This window comes from Eumetopias jubatus, unplaced genomic scaffold (assembly GCF_037043125.1).
Source record: "Eumetopias jubatus isolate StellerSeaLion01/CBP00866 unplaced genomic scaffold, mEumJub1_p1.0 scaffold_4, whole genome shotgun sequence".
NCBI classification, from domain to species: domain Eukaryota; kingdom Metazoa; phylum Chordata; class Mammalia; order Carnivora; family Otariidae; genus Eumetopias; species Eumetopias jubatus.
In genome coordinates, this window is record NW_028274810.1 from 59,799,264 (window position 1) to 59,818,501 (window position 19,238).

General features: G+C 36.4%; 1 protein-coding gene across 2 annotated transcripts in view; it reads left to right on the forward strand.

Annotated features, from left to right (window-relative positions):
- The window catches only part of MYSM1 (Myb like, SWIRM and MPN domains 1), a 38,345-nt gene extending 19,364 nt beyond the window's left edge, over positions 1-18,981 (forward strand). Inside the window, exons 9-20 of one of the 2 annotated variants that reach the window (XM_028106834.2) lie at positions 745-875; positions 1,989-2,092; positions 3,533-3,610; positions 5,322-5,407; positions 8,117-8,171; positions 8,535-8,585; positions 9,259-9,333; positions 9,963-10,151; positions 11,139-11,271; positions 15,951-16,056; positions 16,235-16,292; positions 17,356-18,981. In XM_028106834.2, coding sequence (XP_027962635.2) covers positions 745-875; positions 1,989-2,092; positions 3,533-3,610; positions 5,322-5,407; positions 8,117-8,171; positions 8,535-8,585; positions 9,259-9,333; positions 9,963-10,151; positions 11,139-11,271; positions 15,951-16,056; positions 16,235-16,292; positions 17,356-17,523 — 1,234 coding nt within the window. In that variant the 3' untranslated portion in view covers positions 17,524-18,981. The remainder of the gene's footprint in view (positions 1-744; positions 876-1,988; positions 2,093-3,532; positions 3,611-5,321; positions 5,408-8,116; positions 8,172-8,534; positions 8,586-9,258; positions 9,334-9,962; positions 10,152-11,138; positions 11,272-15,950; positions 16,057-16,234; positions 16,293-17,355) is intronic. The other variant, XM_028106835.2, reaches the window with a different exon arrangement.
- The last annotated feature ends 257 nt before the right edge of the window (positions 18,982-19,238 follow it).

Sequence of the window (19,238 nt, forward strand, 5' to 3'; positions counted from 1 at the left end):
AAAAGCTACTTTGTAGAGTTATGGGGACTAAGGTTATATAACTATTAGTACTGGCATAAGTGTTCAGTAATTGTTTGCTACTATTAGTAAGTTCTCCATTACTCTTAACCTATATCTACTGTGGCACAATAAGTATATTCGGTAAATATATGTTTTATTGTGTAAACCTTTTAATTTTTTCATAGTCTTTGGACATTTCTTGATTCCTTTGAAATCCCCTGTAATATCTATTTCTGTGAGAGTAAGCACTTGATATTTATTGTTCTGATGTTTAAAAACCAATAAACTTTTAAGCATTTGTAAGGTAGCTTATAATTAAAAGATACTGTCCAGCAAAATAAAAGTAGATGAACCTAAGTAATATATTAAAAAAATAAGAAAAGCCTAATACTAAATACTTTAGATATATTATCAGAGTGCCCTTTTTATTCAAAGTTTGAGGCTTGAATTTGGATCTGTAGACAAAGCTTCTAACCTTAAAATCCTGGAATAACTGGAATCTATTACATTTCATATGGGAAAGAAATAATACGTAGTAACAATCACATTATACTCAGAAGTTATTGTATCATTTAAAGATATTTAAAATTTGGGTTTTATGTATTAGCATTGTTTTTACTACACATTTACAGATTGAGGGGGGTAAATTTTTAAGATATTTCAAATATTAAAAGTTTTCCCCAGAAATCTTTTTTTTCATGTTTTTATTTATCCAAAATAACTGTACTTCCATCTCTTAATTAGGGAGATATGCAAACCGAAATACTTAAATAAGACCTCAGTACGTCCTGGCCTGAAGAACTGTGGGGATGTTAATTGTATTGGACGGATTCATACATACCTCGAGTTGATAGGAGCAATCAATTTTGGATGTGGTAAAAATAAAAACCCAACAACATCTTTTACTCAACATTTTTTATCTTTAGACCACCCATTAACTTCGATGGTTAGAATTCAAGCAGATTTTAGTATAGATAGAGAACTCAGGAAGATGCTGTGACATAATGAAATAAATGTATTATTGAGGTTTGTTTTTTTTAAAAAACAGATTTCTGTTGATTAAACTATATTTTCCTGTAACCTACAGTGAAAATTGGTATGAACGGAAAAAATATTCAGTCTAAGTAGTAGAAATAATTTAACAGTGCTGCTCTTTGTCAAGTAAAAGTAAAGTCATTTTAAGAAAAATCTCGTAATAGCCCATTTAATTTGCAAAATCTGTATTAATGCTAGAAATACTGTCTGGCAGTGTTTAAATAAAGGAAATAATTTATGAGCCCCTACACTTAAATGTAATAAAAGTGCCAAAATATTTTTCATGGAAGAAAGTTTCTTTCACCCTAGTTTTTCTCAAATTTAAAGTCAATGAATATGCATGATGATAAATGTATTCTTCACTTCTATTGAATTAACGTGACACAAACGTTTTGAAGAAAGATAATAACAATAGTTGCAAAGTGATAAGGTAATTAGAACTTTGTAACCCATGGTTTCAGAGGAGTATATTCTATATTGTATGTGTATGAGAAGACAGCTAACCAGGAAGTTTCCTTTCAGAGATTATTTCATAGAGAGAGAGAATTCATAGGCTGCCCTGTGGTCTGTCCTTCATTTCAGTGTCTTTGTTTCCCCAAGCACTGTATATGGGACTGACTGGTCAAGAAAGCTAGGGTGTCACAGCTTACTCAACCACAAAAGAAAAATCATGTTTTCAGTATTAGATCTTTGAATTCAGCAAAGTGGCCTTAGCATTCATTTAATTAGAAATTAAATTACCCATCTCACGAATACCCCATTTTACTGGGATTTCCTTAAGGGTCTTTTACGTGAGAACTTCCAAGTGATTGTAGAGTAAGATAGGTGCTTAGGTGTAACAGAACTTAGACATTGGCTTATTACAACTTACAGTCAGTGTAGATGTGTCTTCCTAGTTAAGAAATGAGTTTCAGAAAGTAATAGAATGTTTTGTTTTTCCTGAATTCCAATAGAACAGGCTGTGTACAACAGGCCACAACCAGTTGACAAAGGACGAGTCAGAGACCGAAAAGCTACAGGGGAAGCATACCGGCTTGCACGGCGCCTGCAGTCTGCGGTAAGCAGCCGCCCTCGCCAACACAGCGCTCCAAAGTGCTCCTTGCCCTGTTAAGTGAGGTGTGCTTCCTTCTCGCCAGCTGCTTAACAAGTGGACATTTAGTGGACTAACGTGTTTTCTCTTGTATTTCACCTTAGCCCTTCACTTTCCTGGTTCCCATTCAGTTCCACATTAGTTTTAAAAGTCAAAAACCAAAAAAACCTCACAGGTCACTGGCCGACTTGACATAGAAGCATTGTGCTTTGCTAGCGTGGTCTTAGACTGCTGGTCTGGTTTCTGTATCTAGTGTGTCTTTTACAACCATACAGTTAAACTCTTTTTTTCCTCCTCGGTTACTTTGTTTGTTTAAAAGTCTTACCTTTGAGAGTCAGCTTTTTGGAATAGCTATCCAGACTATTGTAACCTTTGTTAATTCTTGAGGTTAGTGAGTTTTACAACAATTCATGAGTTATTTTATTTTTTTTAAAGATTTTATTTACTTGGCAGAGAGAGACACAGCGAGAGAGGGAACACAAGCAGGGGGAGTGGGAGAGAGAGAAGCAGGCTTCCCGCGGAGCCCGGAGCCCGACGCGGGGTTCGATCCCAGAACTCTGGGATCATGACCTGAGCAGAAGGCAAATGCTTAACAACTGAGCCACCCAGGCGCCCCACCTGAGTCTTATTTTAAAAATGGGTAATCCTACAAGTCCTCTAAAAGGCAGAGTCATATTGGGTTCTTGTTGGTTTTACTAATAAAAGAGGTTAAATTGGTAATAGGTGAAGCAAATGAAGAAAAGTGCCGATAATAGAGTGGGTATTTTTCTCAGAGTATTTAGGCCATAAACCATTTCTACCTAGATTTACTGTAGTAAAAAAGGATGTTTTTAGATATAGTTGCTGGAAAGGGTGCTTTTTATATGCTGGCTTCTGAGCCAGTGCATTTTAAAGGCTTCAGTATTGAGGTTTACAAAACTGGGTATTAGTAATTCAACTGACTTTGTACTTTTTTATTAATTGTATCCACTAGGTAGTCTTTCCCTTTCTAAGGCTGAGAAATAATTAATTTGCTTCTAGTTTTCAATAACCTACCTTTTGCTGTGGGTTCTTGCAAGTTTTCTACCACAAGTGGTTGAAAGGGAAGTCATTTTCTTGGTGGTTCTTTTGGTCTTAAAAATATCTTTTGTCCTAGTGTTTAACTCGTAAAGGTGAAGAGAAATTAAACTTCAAGAAGAAATCCAAGTAAAATTCAGGAAATCATTACTGATTTATTTTTGAGCAGAGTGCCATTAAAGATAAATTAATAAAATAAAATTTAGTCAGGCATTTCTGATCAGAGATTATATTTTAATGAAGAAATTAACTGATTTTTAGAAAAATATCATTTTGGTGTTGTATATTAATGTGCTGTGATTTCTTCAAGTTAACCTAATTACCTTTTGCTTTATTTTAATCTTACACCAGCGCACAAGGAGACGTAGGGTCCGAGACCCATGGGGAAATTGGTGCGATGCAAAAGACTTAGAAGGACAAACCTTTGAGGTAACTTTGATCTTTGCAAATAGCTCATTAGTGAAAGTTGTTCTGTCAATTATATTTGTATATCTTTAATGCCACATGTATTACACTCGTTTGTGTTGGTGTGTGTGTGTATCCTTCCCATGTTAATTTGCTTGTCTAGAAGTCACCAATAAATAACAAAATAAAGGCATTGGTACACTTAACTAGGAGTTTGATTAATTTTCTGTATTTTAATTATCTACCTCTGCATTCTGGTCTCTAGTTCAAGAATAATCTGCCATTGTGCCAGGAAGTTGCTATGCCTAACTCATTTCAATAAACATTTATAGAATGATGTTCTGATAGACCATTTAAAATATTGTCCCACACGTTAGACATAAATTGAATTACAAATATTAAAGTATTTCTACTAATAGAAACTGGTTCTAAAAAGAAACATAGGCAATGAATATGTGTGTGTGTGTGTGTGTATTCTATTTGTGAACAACTAGTGCAGTAGAATGGAAAGAATGTATGAATGGGTGCTTACTGGTTTTGTTACCTTGAACAGTTTCTTAACCTCAGTAAAATTCAGATTTTTATCTGTAGAGTGTGGGTAATATCTCTCTCAAAGAATTGTTGTGAGAATTAAGTGAAGTAAACAGGATAAAATGTGTGGAGGTCCTAGTACTAGGCACTTAATAAGCCTTGCATATACCAATTAGTAAATGTTACTTTTCCCCCTGGGTTTCAGTGCCAAAAAAAAAAAAATGTTCTCTTTTTCTCTTCCCCATTCCCTGTCCCCAACCTTACACCTGAGCACCAGTCTAGGTACAACATTAGTTAATGCCTGGTTTCTGCCTAGAAGGAACTTAATTTCTAGTAGGAAAGATGACCTGTGATAAGTTCCATAAGATTGGTCTTAAGAAATGTCAGGTCTTCCCCAAAGGTTGTGATTAGAGGAGGTATCACAGAAAATGTGATATTTCATCTGTGACATAAAGGATTAGCCAGGAGAATTAGTACATGAGGGCATCCCAGGCTAAGGGAGTGGCATAAACAAAGGTACAGATGGGGAAAAATACCAGACATATTCTGGAAAAGATGCATAGTTCATTTGGACTAGAGTATAAGAGTGCTAATAGAAGTGGGATGAAAGATGTGTTCTGTACTTACTATTATCAGGGTTTTATAAACATTAATCAAATCAGTCATCACAATAACACCGGGACATTGTTGTTATTACTACTTGTGTTCCCATGTTAAAGGTAAGAAACTAAAGCACAGAAAGCTTCAGTAACTTGGCCAGGGTCGTCACCCAGTAAGTAGCAGAGCCAGGCATTCTATCTCCAGAATCTGTGCTCTTTATCATTATGTTGCCATGCCTCCTGGTTGGGAAAGAAAACTCTTCACACAGTAGGACTTGGTGACTAGAAATGGGGAATAAGTAAGAGGAGGGACTCAGGTGATTCTGAAGTTTTTGAAACTGGGTGACTGGTGCCATTAATTGAAATAGGCAAAACAAGAGAAGGAATAAATTTTAAGCTTGGTGTGGCTGTAGATTTTGGAACAATTTTTTTATATATTATCCAGCATTTCAATTTGTTAGTAGAAAGAAGGAGACCCACATCTACATCAACATAGTTGATCTCATTCTCACATGCCTTTAAATATGGTTTAAAGAGTTGTTTTTGTTTTAATTCTGCCTCTCAGTGGCTGATGGACTCTTTGATCAACCTGTTTTATGTTTTAGCATCTCTCTGCTGAGGAATTGGCAAGAAGAAAAGAGGAAAAATGTAAACCTGTTAAATCCTCAAAAGTACCAAGACCAACAAAAAGGTATAGTGTTATATAACTATAATTTTTTTAATTTATCACAAATGATTAGGAAATGAATGGAAAAAATATCTGATATAACATTATATTCATATTAAGTTGAAAAATACTAAAATTCTTGAAATTTTTTATTTCACTGATTATCAATTTGGAAGACCTTGAGCAAAAGTTTTAAATTTATTTGGGTTTAGTGATCATAGCATCCAACATATGCTGTAAAGGGGCCTTAATTATGACAGGTAGTCATTCAACTCCTTAGACATTATAAACAGATAACCTCTTGAAATGACTAGTTCTTTCTTTAGTTGGTGCGGATTTTTAGCAAGGTTTCTTGTTTTTGAATAATCTGATACTTATAACCTGTAGTAGTAAAGGTCACCAAGTAAGTTAAATGTCTTGATTTTCTAGACCCTTATTTTCTGCAGATGCCCCATTGAATAGACTATAGTTTGTCAGTGTCCCTTTTAAAACAAGATATCTAGGAATGAAAAAAAAAAGATATCTAGGAATGGCACTAAGTCATATTCAGTGGAAAGAGCCCTGATGCTTAAACAGGGGTATGTCCCCAGGTAAGTTACATAAGGCCTTAAGCCTTCAGTCCTCATTTATAAAATAGTAACTGTAATAGCTAACACTGTTAGCTAAATTTTAAGCACTTCATGTATATTAACTTATTTAATCCACATAACTGCCCTATGCAGTAGTTAATATCATTCCCATTTTATAGGTGAGGAAACTGAGGCACAAAGAGCTTAAGCAACTTGCCCGTGCTTGTCAGTGGCGAAACTGTGATTTAAATCCAGGCAGTTAGGTTTAAGAATCCATACTGCTAACCATTACATTATGTATCACTTCTATAAAATAAAAATTAAAAACTTACAGTTGTTGTGAGAGTAAGTTAAATGAGATAAACTATGTAAAAAAGATAGTCATCCCTAAGCCAGGACTCCTTATCTAAATGTAAGACATATTTATTGTGATTTCCAGGTCCTTGTTCCAGTTTGTCAGGATCTTTCTGAATCCAGATCCACTTTTCTCAATTAGCCTTCATAGCTTTGAATCATCAACATTTCAATAAGCTTAACCTCTTCTGTCATTGACCACTGATTAAAATGTTTAAATGAGATACATGTAAGCCTCAGACCTCATTGTGCAATCAGCTGTACATTGCTACAAAAACACCTGTGGTTTTTCATCTTTTGCAGAAGAAAAATCTTAGCAGATATCTTGCTTATATTCAGATAGAATATATTTGAATCTTTATGAGTCTCCTAGTTTCTAGCAGATCCTTTGTATCAGAAATGAAATTTAGATTTACTTATCATGACTTATATTTTCATAGATCCATTATTATTATTCTTAATAGTCACCTCTTCACTTGCTAAAGGCTCAAGATCACCTGTTTAATAATCTTTTCCATGATTTTTCCAATATTTACATCTAATTTCTCTGCTTCTAAAGTCTGCTTTTTTGTGTGTTTTGAAAACAAGCCCAGGGCACCTGGGTGGCAGGTCATGATCTCAGGTCATGAGATCGAGCCCTGGATTGGAGCCCCACACTGGGCTTCGTGCTGGGCTTGGAGCCTGCTTGGGGTTCTTCCCTCCACCGCTCACACATGCCTACATTCTCTCTCTCTCTCAAAAAATAAAATGAAAACAAGCCATTGCAATAATTGCCTATTCATAGTCCTCTACTAGTTTTTCCATTCTGTACAGTTCCTCCAACAAGATCATTGGGGTTTCACATCATGTTTCTTCAGTGCTCTGGGATGCATACACTGACTTTCTATTCTTTTTATTCAGGTTGTTGAAGCACTTTTTTATTTGAGGATCTTTCCCCTTCATTCAACAAATATTTCTGAATGTTTGTTATGTATCAGGCACTGTTCTAGGCACTTGGGATGCGCAGTGTCTGACTTTTGGCACTAACAGTCTCTGGTAGAATAGGAACTGAATAGTCCTGCTGTTTTCCAGTCCTATTAACATGAATATATTCCTTGTTTGTTTGGGTTTTTTCTTTCTCTGAACATAGCCTAAAAAAACCTTATTAATCATTCTTAATATCTTTCTCAAACCTCAGTTCTTCACTGGTAAAAGCCTTTCTAACATTTCTCTCAGATTTAAACGTGCTTTTGTATTCTACCCTTGCTTATGTGCCCCTCTTTTTGTCCTTTTTTTTAGCTCTTTCATTTTAAAATATGTTTGTCATAGAGCTTTTTATATACATTAATTTCTTTAGCAGAACTGCTTCTTGTTTATTCATTCAGCAAAAATTTATTGAGTGCCTACTATGCTGATATGGTACTTACAAGTGTTTTTGAGAAACTTTCCTCTTTCTTGAACTTTCTTACCCATGTCATGTCAGGGAGTTGGTTACATTTTCTTCAAACTTTTTGAAACCTGCTTTCAATGTAGGACACGTGTGTGGGTACTTATAATGATTGTTCTTCTCTTTGGGTGTTAAAAGAAATTAAGGCAACAGAATTACTTTCTCTCAAAGGTTCTGTCATTTCCCATCTTTTACTGAGTCCAAAAAAACAGTGCTTCTTTCAGAAGGGTTGTATGGAATGTCCTTAAGAAATTCTCCTAGTTTAGTATTTTTCTGAGAATTGGGGTTTAGATTATTGATGCATGTTTTCTAGTTTAAATGAATGTGATTTTCCTGATCTTGTTATTGAGATTATATTAGAAATGACTTTTTTTTCTTTTCCAGCTCATTTGATCCCTTCCAACTGATACCTTGTAATTTTTTCAGTGAAGAAAAGCAGGTACTATTTATGCATCAGTGAATGGCCATAAATAATGCCCCCTTGTCAGACATGAAGTATTTCTTTTTCTGTGTGTGCAAGGCATATATATATATATATATATATATATATATATATATGAAAGATTGGACAAGGCAAGGTACATTAAGGGTCAAATGAATGATACAGATGGGAAATGAAAGAGCATTTTTCCATGCTAGGATTTTAAATGATAATATTTTAAAAATCTCTGGTTTGTGCTGAGCCTTGGTTGGTGATGAGAACTTGGTGTGACATGTGAAGGAGGAAAGGGTGGACATTCCAGTGAGGAAGAACCAAATCTCTATTTTTATGCTCCCCCATTTTTTTTTTTTTATATTTCAGGAGCCATTTCAGGTGAAAGTGGCTTCAGAAGCACTTTTAATAATGGATTTGGTAAGGATAATCTATTGTGCTTACTTACTCTGATTTCTATTCTTGTGTATTTTTATTGCAGGCTTAAGAGAGTATGGAAGACGTGTATTTTGGATCTTAACTATCCTCTTTTACAAGGAATCTAAAAATAACTCTTTTCTTTTGGAGAAAAGCCAAACAATTGCATGTTTCCATATTTTAGAGAAAATAAATTAATGTGAGTTTTGCAGACTGTTTATCATCATTAACCCTATATTCATTTCCTGGTATCCTTTGTCTGCTGCCTTCTAGATAACTGCAACAATGCACAACTCCTACAATTTGGAGGCTCCTTGTTTGCACTAAATTCTAGAGACCTCCAATAGTTGTGTCTGTTTAGGGTGTTTTTCTATTATATCCATATGATACCTTTCCTGAGTAAGGAAAACAAATGGTATCTTCATTTTGTAAATTTAAAAATACCAATGAATGTTTGGTTCAAAGCTTCTCAGCTGGCAGTGAAGATAAATCTGAAATTCTAAATTTCTTTGCACTGAGCCTAGCATCTGATTCCTCTACTATGCTACTTTATTTTAGAAAAGCATAGTTACCGTACTTATAAATGACTCTCGTGTGATAAGTGAGTTTTATTCTGATTTTTTTTATCAGATGGATTTGTATGTTTGGGCTAAGTCTATTTTGTATTTCTTTTTAGCATGCTCATGTTTCTATGGCAGAAGTGATTGGTCTATTAGGAGGAAGATACTCAGAAGTTGATAAGATAGTTGAAGTAAGTTCTCGCCTTTAAAAAAATTTTTTAATTATTTAGTACTGCTGCCATATCAAATGTTTTTGTAGATTTCAGTGGATATAGTTAAAATACAGACTTTTACCCATGATATAAATGAGACTATGCAAATGTAGGTTAGATATTCCCCGGAGTAAACTAGCATTCTGTATATTGAGCACCAGTTTCCTTTTACCATCAAGAAGGAGGGAGCACTGCCAGCCAGGCCTCCTCATTGCCGTCACCAGTAAAAAGCTACAACTACTTTAAAAGGCCAGGAAACATGCACCTACCCTATAGTTGAAACTTGGCGTGCGTCACTCTGTTGCAATTATTATCATAAATAATGGGAGTCATTGGAAGACTGTGTTTGCACAGAGATATTATATGGGCTAACTTGGAGAACTAACAATTATTATGGCCTTATTTGAGTAGCAAAATGGATTCTGAGTTCCTATATACAATTGCACTTTTAGAGTGTCATTCATTGCAAGTTAAAAGCTGCTTGTGATACTGTCAAGTACTTTCATTGGCTTAAAAAAGTTTCTGTATCTACGTATGAAGAACTAAAACTTTAAGTAATAGAATTAACAGAATTTCAGTGTGACCATATAAGGATTAATCTTTTATAGGTCTGTGCAGCAGAGCCATGTAACAGTCTGAGTACAGGACTGCAGTGTGAGATGGATCCTGTCTCACAAACACAGGCCTCAGAGACCTTGGCTGTGAGAGGCTATAGTGTTATTGGATGGTATCATTCTCATCCCGCCTTTGATCCAAATCCTTCCTTACGGGATATTGACACTCAAGCCAAATACCAGGTGGGCTTCTAGGTCTTATGTGTGTATGTTGTGTGTAAATAATTGTACTTTTTCTCCTCCTTCATTGCTTTCTATTAAATAAGTGTATTTTTAACATTTCTAGCAAAGTATTGCATTTCTAATATTATTTACATCTGGAGTTTTGAAATGACTTTGCATTTTTTCTGATCGCAAGAGTAGTACGTGTTTATTTAAATATTTGGGAGAACGGCTATTTGTTTAGTTCAGACGAACCGTCCACGTAACAGTGATAAGTACTGCCAGGGCCTTTAAAAATTTATGGGAACTGGGCGCCTGGGTGGCTCAGTCGGTTAAGTGTCCGGCTCTTGATTTTGGCCCAGGTCATGGTCTCGGGGTCGTGAGATGAGCCCCGCATCGGGCTCTGTGCTCACCGTGGAGTCTGCTTGGGATTCTTTTCCTCTTTCTCTCCTTTCCCCTCAACAGCGCCCCCTGCTCAAGCTCCCTCTCTCTCTCTCTCTCAAGTAAATAAAATCTTCAAAAAAAAATTGATGGGAACAACTACGGTAGGGACTGGGTACGAGTGAAATAATCAGCACCAGTCTGTTTTACATCTCTGGGAAAAACGAAGTTTTGTTTTATTCTAACAGTTCATGTGAAATAGATGGATGTTTTTGCTGTCAGCAGCTGTTAACAAATTATTACCATATTGATAAAGATTATAGCTGAAGCTTAGTGAAAGTAATTTGTAAACATGTTCATGGCAAATACAGACTTTGGAGGCCAGGTGATGACCCTTACAAAGGGTCATTTCTGGTCATTTCTGGTTGGGTTGAGCACATTTTGGCCTAAAAAATTTAGAGTGTGGAATGATACATATTTCATTCAGTTGCTGTTTTGGATGTGAAGTTTTTAACACCCTTGTGTTCCTTTTTCCCGAACCATTAGGTGTTAAGATGTTGGTGTGGGTAAATACTGATTTTTAAATTTCTGCAGTTGAGACTAATTATATTTTTCTTTTAATTGTAGAGTTACTTCTCCAGAGGCGGTGCAAAGTTCATTGGAATGATTGTTAGTCCTTATAATCAGAGCAATCCTTTACCTTATTCCCAGATTACCTGCCTGGTTATAAGTGATGAAATTAGCTCAGATGGCTCTTACCGTAAGTTTTCAACAAAAACAACTTCGCCTGATTTCTGCCATCATTTCTTTGAATCTAACATATCAGAGAATTTATAATTATGTGAAACTGTGTGATGGAGAAGGTGGTACCCTCAACTGGGGATCAGTGTTTGCACACCATGTAGTGCAGCCATCCCCTTCCCTGTGGTGCTGTCCTTCTAGATTCAAGCCCCTACTGTGCTACCATGGCCACTGGGCAAAAGGGTTACAACGTGGAGAAAAGCTTGGGCCGAGCAATGTCCATGTTAAGTACAGGCCTACCTCCGAGATATTGCAGGTTTGGTTCCGTATCGTAAATATCACAGTAAAGCTAGTCAGATGAATTTTTTGGTTTCCCAGTGTATATAAAAGTTATGTTTACTCTGTACTATGGTTAAAAAATACTTTTGCTAAAAAATGCTAACCATCATCTGAGCTTTAGCGAGTCATAATCACTAATTACAAATCACCATAACAAATATAATAGTAATGAAAATTTTTAAATATTGCACGAATTGCCAAAATGTGACACAGAGACACGAAGTCAGCAAATGCTATTGGAAAAATGTTGCTGTTAGACTTGTTTGGCCATAGGGTTGCCACAGACCTTCAGTTTGTGAAAAATACAATAGCTGTGAAATGAAGTGCAGTAAAATGAAGCATAATAACCTGAGGTATGCCTGTATTAGAGATGCTCCTGTAAGCAAAATACACAGAGTCTCTGTTCTCAGGAAATTTCTTGTGAATGCAGACTGACTTTCTCTGCAATGGCGTTCAAATGGGGAAAAAAATGAAAAATGACCACCCTGTCACCAGCTCTCCATGGCCTCTTAGTTTTAGGCTTAACAGTGCCTGACTGGTTTCCTTCTCTTAGTTTCCATTGTGTCCCAAGAAAGACTGTGCTTTCTTGGGCTTAGGCCATCATATGATTTGGTTCCTTTGGGAATTATGTTCACTTGTGGTCCAGGCAGCTCTGGCTGGACAGAGAATAGATGTGGCAGACTAGGGAAGGGAGGGGAAAGGAAGAGGTGAGTGTGTACAGAAAGGAGAAGACTGGAAGAAACAGTGACATCCGTAGGATATTTATTCTCTCTTCTCTGTCCTTACCACCACTGCTTTCATTCTCTGTCCTCTCTTGATGCTGTCACTGCACATTGTACTCTTCCCCATTAGCTCATGAGCTCCTTAAAGGTAGACGTGATACCAGATTTGTTTTTCTGTCCTCGGGCTCTAGCACAAGACCTGGCATAAAGTAGGCACTGAGTGAATGTTTGTTTAACAAATTAATTTTGTTTCTCATGATGTCACTTAGATCCCATCTCTTTGGTAAAGACCCTACCGTTAACCCCCATGTCATTGCAGTTAGTTGCTCTGTTCTTTGTACACCTGCAACACTTGTTTCCTGCCTTCATGGTGCTTTTGTCCTTTAATGTATCTGTTTAGCATGTCTCACTAAAATGTGAACCTCAGAGAGTCCAAACTGTCTTTGTCTGTGTAGCCCCACCAACACCTAATCAATTGCCTTGCACTTAGGAAGTGGTCAGCCCTCTCTTGGTTTTTATTGAATGAATAGTATTGACACTGATTTCAGTTCAAAATGCCCATTTTGAACATAGCATTTGTATACAACATTCTTTAGCCCAATATAATTTTATAAAAAGTTACAAAAGGAGTAATCACAATTAACTTATTCTCAATTTCAGTCATCTTTTTAATCTCACGGTCTGCTAGATTTAGGGAGTGAGCCTGTACTCTGATGCTATCAGAGTATACAGAGAATACAGTAGCTACCAGTTACATAAGACTATTTAATTAGAATTAAATGAAATTTAAAATTCAGTTCCTAGAATTCTGCTTCTGGCCCAAAGGAAGTAACAAAGACCTCCCTGAAACAACCACAAAACTGGACAAACGTATAAGACAATGGTGTTTAGGTCGTAACGTCAGGCAGTGAGGGGATATGATTGCTGAGAGACGGGAAACAAATGAGGAGAGCCCTGAATTACCCTAGCTTGCTTACCAACTTAACAGAGTTTCCAGGTATGACACAAGGAGGAGAACCCTACCCAGAGGCTGGCAACCTGAGTTGAGGTGACAGAGAGACAGATGCAACTAAATTTTCGGGACAGGGGACCCGAGAGCAGAAAAGTACATGGAGAGCCCAACTCTGGAGATTTGCCGAAGGTACAAATTTAGTATTGCGAGAAACACAGACCAGAGTGCATGTGAGGAAGAAAGTACCCCAGTCCGGGGCAGGAAACACTTGAAAGGATGAGAGAGGACAGTACTAGACGCTCTCATAAGCTACTATTGGACAGCACACAGGATTCAACATTATAATTGCAGAAAGTTCTGTTGGGCAGAGTTGTCTCCTAAGCTCCTCTTAACACTGTTAACTCGGTCTTAGTCCTAGGCTCTTCACTTTGCTCTTCTTGGAAACATTCTGGTTCAAGAATTAAAGTTTTTTAGAAACCATGGGATGCCTTGTGTTACTGTACTTTTAACTTAGGTTCTCTCTGCCTTGCCTGGCCTGGCCTGTCCTTTCTTTTTTCCTGTTAAGTATATACCCAAGTTCTACCTTTAAAATGTCTCTAATGGATAAGCATTTTCTGTACTTGTATTAGTCAGGAAATATACTTAGTGACTAGTTTTCTTCTGATATTTTAATGGATTAAAAATATTCAGTACAAAAGGAAATTTGTACTGATTTTAGTGCCATTTTTTAACTTAGAAAAATATTCTTAATACCAAACAGAGCTGTATAGTTTGTGTATGTGTGCGTGTGTGTGTTTTCATGGTTTTCCACCAGCACACACTGAAAATGCATTATTCTTTATTCTTATTTTTGGCTTTCATTAAGAGTAGGAGTTGCTTGCCTGGATTCAGACCCGAGCTCTGACATTTATTGGTTATTTTACCTTGGGCAGATTACTTAGCCTCTCTCATTCCCTTTTGCCACCTCTATAAAATGAGAAAAAAAATTACTACCTTGCTGGGGCACCTGGGCGGCTCAGTCAGTTAAGCATCTGACTTTGGCTCAGGTCATGATCTCAGGGTCCTGGGATCGAGATCTGAGTCATCACCACCACACTCAGCAGGGAGTCTACTTCTCCCTCTCCCTCTGTCGTGCCCCCCCCCCCGCTTGTGCGCTCATGCTCTCTAATAAAAATTACTACCTTGCATATAGGCGAGTTGTAAAAACTGCTGGTAATATATGTCAGGTGCTTAGCAAATAATAGATCTTCAATAGGTAGTTGTGATTATACTGTTGTCTGTGCTTATTAAGTAATCCAAGCATATCAAGTAAATTATTGATATCACCAAAAGGAGTTTGCTTAATAGCTTGTGTGCTGTAATGTGTCACTCTTCTTAAGTTTTTGGAGGGAAAAAGTGAAGTGGAGGAGAATTAAAAAATGAAAAAAAAATCCACCTGAAAAAAATGGGGGTAAAGGCCTTTTTAGAACATATTGACAAAGTTTGCTTATATTGTAAGGAAGTGTAGTCGTGATGTTTTTTCCTTTCATTTTTTTCATGCCTTCTGATTTGCTGGCATTGTATTTACTTGAAAAGCCTTATATTAACAAAAACCCAGTTGAGAGGCAGTATATTGTAAAGTTAATAACAGAAACTCGAGCCAGACTGCCTGGGTTCAGATCCTGGCTCTACCTCTTCATAATTATATATATGCTGATGAGCAGGTTATGTCTTTATCCCCTCCCCCCCAAAAAATGGGGGGACAATACTGGTAGCTAGTTCACTTAAGTGGCCTTACGTATATAAAGCACCTTAAGCCTGCCATGTAGTAAGCATTATGTAAGTTTTACTGTTATTTTTATGGTATTGACCTTTGGTAATGAATCAGCTGAGCTTTTCTTTTAATACGTTACAAATAAAGTTACGGGGGGATTTTGAAGGTTACAAGAAAAATTTCCAAGTAGGCTCATCCTTGATATTTTTCCTTTGTAGCTGTGTGCGTGGTATCCACCCCTTGGGCTCCTTTCCTCCAGAGTTTAGCTTGACAGAGAAGTGCAGTTGCTGCTTCTCCAGAGTTAATCCTATTCCCTGGCTGTTGTTAGATTAGCACCTACAGGGTGGTAAAGTGAATGTGGGCTCAGAAGCGAGGCCGACCTGCTGGGGCTTAAAACCCAGGCTCTTCCACTTCACCAGCCTAAACAGGTTGTTTCACTGGTCTCAGCCTCAGTTTCTTTGTCTGTTAAATAGGAATAATGCTTGCCTACCTTATAGCATTGCTGCAAGCTTAATCTGTGTGAAAATAAAAATCACTGGGATGGAATATGTCTTGTTTTGCATAGGTAAGTGTCAGTTTAAGCCCGTGGTTCTGGCACAGTCTTTAACAATGCCCTCTTTCACTCAGAAAGTCTCCTGGTTTGGATATAAATTATGTAATCACCCTGCCTCTCAGTTCCTTACATATATATATATATATAATTGTCATGTAAATGGTACTTTTACTTTTCTTTATTATTATTAATTGCTTGGCATTAATGTGCTTGATGGACCAGGTTCAGCCAGGCAGTAAATATTTAATGAATGCCCACTATGTTTAAAGTGCTGTTCAGCTGGTCTGCCAAGTTGGGGGGTGAGGATTTTAGGTAATTAAAAGGAGATTGGGGATTTGAGAAATAGTTGATGACAGGCTGCTTCTTTATGCTTTTCTAGGTTTACCTTACAAATTTGAAGTACAACAGATGCTGGAAGAACCTCAGTGGGGATTAGTGTTTGAAAAGACAAGATGGATAATAGAAAAATATCGGTTATCCCATAGGTATGTACTGTGCTTTGAAATGGTTGCACATCTGCAGTATTTCTCATTAAATTAGGTTTTAGAGAAAACCCAAGTTAAATACAAAATTATGATATATGGCATCAGTGACAGTTTATTATAAAACTGATTAGTTTATGGTATTTGTTTCATCAGTTTGTCTTCATATTTCTTCCAACAGCAGTGTCCCTATGGATAAAATCTTTCGCCGGGATTCTGACCTGACTTGTTTGCAGAAAGTAAGCTGGCTTCATTTTAATTGGTTCTATTGTTCATGGATTCTAAAGCTATTCATCCTGATGTGTTTTCCCATGATGCCAAATGCTTTGTGGATACATTTTCTGTGTATTTTTTTATTGCTTTTTTCTTTCAAAAATTAATTTCTAAGAGATCATTAGTAATGCGTTTTGTTGCCCACACTTGCATATAGAAATAATACTATTTTAGAATAAATTTGTCTGTGTTGGCCGCGAAATTTTTTAGCAGATTAATATACACAGTGGAGAACATTTTTCTGATTTTATTAAATTCAGAAGCACCGTGTTTCCATTTAGGTTTAACAGTTGATCATTTTCAAAAACAGTAGTATAAATCTAATAGTTACATTTAAGTGGTCATTTTATTTAACTTTCTGGTAGGAAATAAGAGTCCTGAGTTCTTTTATTTCACTTCTTGTTTCCATGAGTATAAACAGTTAAAGACCAGTATGGCAGCACCTTTTTTTTTTTTCTCGGTAGCAATTTGAGAATAGAACATTTAAACATACTAAGTTTCTTTTTTAATATTTTTTACCCCCTTCTGTTAAAGCCACTTTCTCTTTGTTCTGTTGGAAGATTAATATGCATATTTTTTGGGAAACAGACTCTATCTCGCATCCTAATTTTGAAATAGTAGAGTCCTGTGTATGTACACAGATTTTTATTCTACAGGATTATTTCACTTTGTAAATGTAACTACTAAAAAAAAAAAAGAAGCAAAGTCACAAATTTGTCCAAAGTAGAAAGCATCACACTTAAAATCTTAGGTTTGTCTCTCCATACAAAATCATAAAGGAACTAGCCTTCCTTTCTCAACAGTGACTTCCTACACTTTGGCTGTATGACTATTTCTCAACAGTGACTTCCTACACTTTGGCTGTATGACTATTGATCATAAATTTATCTTCAACCATGTTTAAGAAGACTGTTTCTCAATTGCATATTAGAAAATGTGAGATTTGGAAAGGGATACAATAATGATAGTAATGCAAACCCTCTTATGCTTTTTGTGTATTTTAAATATGAAATTTTTGTTTTCAACTAGCTTTTGGAGTGTCTGAGGAAAACTCTGAGCAAAGTGACTAATTGCTTCATTGCTGAAGAATTCTTAACTCAAATAGAAAATTTATTCCTTTCCAATTATAAAAGCAAGCAAGAGAATGGAGTGGCTGAAGAGAACTGTGCTGTGGGTCCAAAGGAATTGTTAATGTAATTATTTTAAAGGAAGACCTTCTAATCTTGACACAGTAGATCCTTCTTGAAATTATTGTAATTTAGCTAATAGTGGCACAACTTTAATATTTTTTCTCTAGTTCACAAAATCCGAACTTTGCCACATAAATCCTGTGACACTTGTTTTCACACAGTGATTGTCAGAGTGTGGTGTGAAGCAGGGTCTGCTGCAGTTTGCGGTCCCTCCCTGGCCAGTGAGCACTGTAGGAGACTGAGGGGCTGTCTGCTTTTTTGTTGTATTCAGGTTGATAAATGCAATATCTCTAATATTTATTTCTCCCCAAACTAGTCATTCTACTCTTGGTACCTCACATCTGTGTCTCATTAGGAGCACTTCCATTTTTTCCATGTCTTTTGATGAGATTTTGTTTATGGTTGCAAATGAGATGTGGATGGATGGTCACTGGGGTAATGAACATGGTTGAGAACTAGTCGTGTAATAAATCTAACAACACGCTGTAGGAGGCCAGGGGAGGCCTAAGGAGAAAATCTTAAACAGAGAGAAGAGACCAATGGAGAGAATCAAATTGCCAGTTTTTCAATTATAGATATTTGTTTCCATTTTATTTTACAGCAATAATACTACAGGCTGTGCCATTTTCTCAGCTAGCTGAAACATTTAATATGGATTTCGGATACATAAAATAATTAGCTTCAACTCTATGTCCACTTAGTATGTGTGATAAAACCTCATTTAATTGGAACACAGGTAGTCATAACTCTCAAACTAGACTTTTTTTTCCTCCTACCTGCTATCAGGAGAAAGAGGCAAATTTTAATAATGCTTAAATATTAAATCCGAGATTTAATTTTAAAAGCAAAAAAGCCTTCCAGGACGTATTGTATATCTAGTCCAGTTTCATAGACTTTCTAAATGTAGAACAGAAGTAAGCAAAACTTTTTATGTAAAGGGACAGTTAGTCAAAAACTTAGGCTTTGCAGGTCACATACTGTCTCTATCAGACATTCTTTTTTGTATTTTTTTACAGTCCTTTAAAAATGTAAAACCATTCTTATTACCTCATGAGCCTCACAGAGAATGGGTTGCTGGCCATTATCTTCCAACCTCCGCTCTAGAGAATTACAAACATTTATAATTTGTTTTTAGGTATATGAACCTGAGACACTGAAAGGCCTTATTTACATCATCTTCAAACAACAACAAAACTTAAAATTATGATTTACATTTAAATATATTTTCAAGTAAAATTAGCAGTCATGCTGCCTGATTTACTCAGATAGATTTGAGTTTATTTCTGTGAGTCACACCCATTCTCCAAGCACTCCTACTAATAAGTTTTATTGTACCCTATCTGGATATGATTCTGTATTTTTACGTTTTTTGGTTGTAATCATTAGCCATGGAAGAATATGGCAGTGTCTGAGGGAGCAGTGAGCCAGGTCTAGATGGCCTACCTCTTGGCTCAACCCTGTGACTTGGGGGTGGGGGTGGGGGGTAGGGGATATAAGTTGACCTCTGAACCTAAATTCTTATGTAAATGAGGTCTAAGTTATCTTCCTAACAACCTTCCAGGTCTAAAATGCATTACTCTATATGTAGTTAGGATAAACAAGGAAACATAACTTAGAACACAATTACCTTTGGGATTTGGGACTGGGGGTGGTAAGAGCTGCCGACCAAACATCCAGAAACCTGAGTCCTCATCCTCATCCTAATTTTGTTATCAGCTTTGC